Source organism: Danio rerio, chromosome 8 (genome assembly GCF_052040795.2).
Source record: "Danio rerio strain M-AB ecotype USA chromosome 8, GRCz13ab, whole genome shotgun sequence".
In the NCBI taxonomy this organism is placed as follows: Eukaryota; Metazoa; Chordata; class Actinopteri; order Cypriniformes; family Danionidae; genus Danio; species Danio rerio.
Window position 1 is genome coordinate 61,968,701 of NC_141028.1, and position 3,800 is coordinate 61,972,500.

Sequence of the window (3,800 nt, forward strand, 5' to 3'; positions counted from 1 at the left end):
CATTCCACTGTGGCGACTCCAGATTAATAAAGGGACTAAGAAAATGAATGAATGAATGAATGAATGAAATCGAGACCTAGTCTGCTTTGGATCTTGTGGTTAGTCATGATCAGCAGCGATCTAACAACCAGAGATCAACGGTAATCACTCACATTCACACAACTACAAATCCGCCATGTCATGGACTACATATTCAGTCATGCAACACACACACACACACACACACACCTGCTCCAAGTCTCCACTGATTAGACTCTCACAGCTGATGCTGCTTTTGGATTGATTACTGCTGCACTACATAAGCAGCACACACACACACACACACACACACACACACTCACACTCACTCACTCACTCACACACACACACACACTCACTCACTCACTCACTCACACACACACACACACACACACACACAGAGACAATATTACATATTCTCCCTGTCGGCCGCCTGCCTTCTCACCATCTGCCTGTGCATCTCACTGTGACTCTGGATTGTCTGCGGTCTGTGGCCCCTGTGTTGACTATTGCTCACCTGACCTCTCCAATAAACCTGCATTGGCATGTAGTCATCGGTAGTTGATCAGTTCCCCTATAGCGCATGTGTTTGGACTGTGGGGGAAACCGGAGCACCCGGAATAAACCAACACGGGAGAACATGCAAACTCCACACAAACACCAACTGACCCAGCCGAGACTCAAACCAGAGACCTTCTTGCTGTGAGGCCACAGTGCGACACCACAGAGCATGAGACATAATCAACCACTTCAACAGCAGGAATACAGATGTTTGTGTGTGTGTGTGTGTGTGTGTGTGTTTGTGTGTGTGTGTGTGTGTGTGTGTGTGTGTGTGTGTGTGTGTGTGTGTGTGTTTGTGTGTGTGTGTGTGTAAGAGAGATGTTCTGGATACAGTTCTTCATGCTCAATTATCCTCGGCTGAAGGAGATCACGGGTTCTGTCTGCTGTTTAAATATGAATGAGTGATGAACATGCTGGTGTGTGTGTGTGTGTGTGTGTGTGTGTGTGTGTGTGTGTGTGTCATATGGAAGCAGTTTAACGGTTGTTACGGTGCCGTATGTTGAGGATCACAGACGAGGCGAGACTAATGTGAAAGATAAAGACACACCAGCAGCAGGTGAAAGATCAACACACACACACACACACACACACACACACACACACACACACACACACACACACACACACACACACACACACACACACTCCTGTCCACAGTTTAGACTCCGCTGCTTTTACAGAGAAGCAAACACTTCCTGTTTCCACACACACACACTCTCTCTCTCTCTCTCTCTCTCTCTCTCTCTCTCTCTCTCTCTCTCTCTCTCTCTCTCTCTCTCTCTCTCTCTCTCTCTCTCTCTCTCTCTCTCTCTCTCTCTCTCTCTCTCTCTCTCTCACACACACACTCCTGATTCAGCAGCGCGAAACTCTGGAGAAACTCAATGATCCTCGTATGATCAGCAGCGGTGTGTGTGTGTGTTCCTGCTGTATGATCAGTGTGTGTGTGTGTTCTGGTGAATGATCAGCGGTGTGTGTGTGTGTGTTGGTGTCGTGACTCCTCCAGCAGCTCTCCTCCATCCGCAGAGGAAGCGCTCTTTCCCGCAGCAGGAAGCTGAACTCTTTCCTCCCGGATAGCCGCGCAGTTTTCCGCCTGCTCGATGCGCGTCTCAGCGCGGCCCCCGCGGACGCCCAGCAGAGGGGAAGATGCCTCCGTCAGCAGCGGACCGACGCTCGGCGCTCGCGCTGCTCTCCGCGCTGCTCTTAGCGGCTCTCCAGACGCGCTCGGCCGGCGCGCTGCACGTTCAACAGGCGTTCGCGACTCCAGGACGCACCAATAACTTCGCGCTGGACGCGGCGTCAGGACGCGTCTACCTGGCCGCCGTTAACAACCTGTACCAGCTGAACGCGACGCTGGCGCTGGAGGTGGAGATGCGCACGGGACCCGTGCTGGACAACCCGCTGTGCCACGCGCCACAGCTGCCGCAGGCGACCTGCGAGCACCAGAAGACGCTCACCGACAACCACAACAAGCTGCTGGCGCTGGACCGCGCGCAGGACGTGCTGCTGGCGTGCGGATCCGTGTACCAGGGCTTCTGCGAGCTGCGGCGGCTGGAGAACGTGTCCCGGCTGGCGGTGCAGTTCCCGCAGGACGGCGCCACCGTGTTCCCCAGCATGCTCAACATCGCCGCCAACCACGAGAACGCGAGCACCGTCGGCCTGGTGTTCCGCACTCACGGCGGCTCCCCGCGGCTGCTGGTGGGCGCCACATACACCGGCATGGGCACCGAGTACTTCCCCAAGAACCACAGCAAAGAGGACCTGCGCTTCGAGAACACCCCGGAGATCGCCATCCGCGCGCTGGACACGCGCGAGCTCGGCCGCCTCTTCACCTACGACATCAACCCGTCCGAGGACAACGTCTTCAAGATCAAGCAGGAGGTCAAGCAGAAGAACAAGCTGAGCTTCGTGCACGCGTTCGCGCTCGGGAACTACTCCTACATCGCCTTCAACAACGACGCGAACAGCGGGCTGAAGGAGAGCCAGCCGAACAGCGTGCTGGCGCGCATCTGCCTGGACACCGACGCGCCGCGCAGAGCCGCCGAGAGCCGCAAGCTCACCGAGTCGTACGCGCAGATGGGGCTCCGGTGCGGCGCCTACACCCGCCTGCTGTCCGTCAGCCCGGCGGAGCTGCGCGCGGAGACGTTCCTGTTCGCGGTGTTCGGGCGCGCGGGCGGGCGCGCGGCGGTGTGCGTGTTCCGCGTGGCCGAGGTGGAGGAGATGATCCGGCAGGGCCGCAGGAACTGCTCTCACGGGCCGAACAGCGATGTGCAGGTGCTGGACAGCGTCATCCAGGGCTCCGGGGCCGAGTGCGAGGGCAAGGGCAGCATCATGGTGAGACCCGCGGACAGCGGCATTACCTCTGATTATACATAGACTACTGTGTGTGTGTGTGTGTGTGTGTGTGTGTGTGTGTGTGTGCGTGTGTGTGTGTGTGCTGAGAGCAGGAGAGCTGCTGGCTCGATTCTAGCTGAAATGTCTGTATTCTTAAATCTAGAAGCGCTGTCTAGAGCAGTGAAACACATGATGGTGAAGTCTAAATTAAACTCAGCTCAGACTGATCATGTCCACTGCTCCTGGAGCGGGTCAGGAGATTCTGTCCTCTGCTGAACACTGATGAACACATCCTGAAGAACACCGAAAGCCTGAACCACTGGAAAACACATAGCACAGGGTCAGTGGGTACAGGTCTCCAGCATTCCTCTAAATATCTACTTTAAAAGGTTTGACAGCAGTGGAGGATGAGCAGATGAGGACAGAACTCTCAGCATTGGGTTAAACTGTGCCGGGAGTTCTCCATTACACTGTAGGAGAGGTGTGCTGTTTAAACACCAGCGCTTCACACACCAGTTCACCAGTTATCAAGACTATATCCAGTGCAGTTTACTGAAAAGCAGAAATATCTGACAGAGTTTAAGACCCTGCACTCCTGGAGGAGCTCTTCTCTTCTCTTCTCTTCTCTTCTCTTCTCTTCTCTTCTCTTCTCTTCTCTTCTCTTCTCTTCTCTTCTCTTCTCTTCTCTTCTCTTCTCTTCTCTTCTCTTCTCTTCTGCACCAGGGGACAACAGCGTATGCCTCATTAATAATAATAATAATAATAATAATAATAATCCACATCTAACACTATAATAACAGCTGCTGAGTGACGGCTGCTCTCTTTACGGCTGAATCTCTGTGATCTGCTCCTCTTTTGAGGAAACTATTGTGAACAGTCTCTTCATTATT

General features: G+C 54.0%; 1 protein-coding gene across 2 annotated transcripts in view; it reads left to right on the forward strand.

Moving 5' to 3' along the window:
* Positions 1 to 1,413: 1,413 nt before the first annotated feature.
* The window catches only part of plxnd1 (plexin D1), a 43,494-nt gene continuing 41,107 nt past the window's right edge, over positions 1,414 to 3,800 (forward strand). The window contains exon 1 of one of the 2 annotated variants that reach the window (NM_205697.3): positions 1,414 to 2,910. In NM_205697.3, coding sequence (NP_991260.3) covers positions 1,723 to 2,910 — 1,188 coding nt within the window. In that variant the 5' untranslated portion in view covers positions 1,414 to 1,722. The remainder of the gene's footprint in view (positions 2,911 to 3,800) is intronic. The other variant, XR_015496956.1, reaches the window with a different exon arrangement.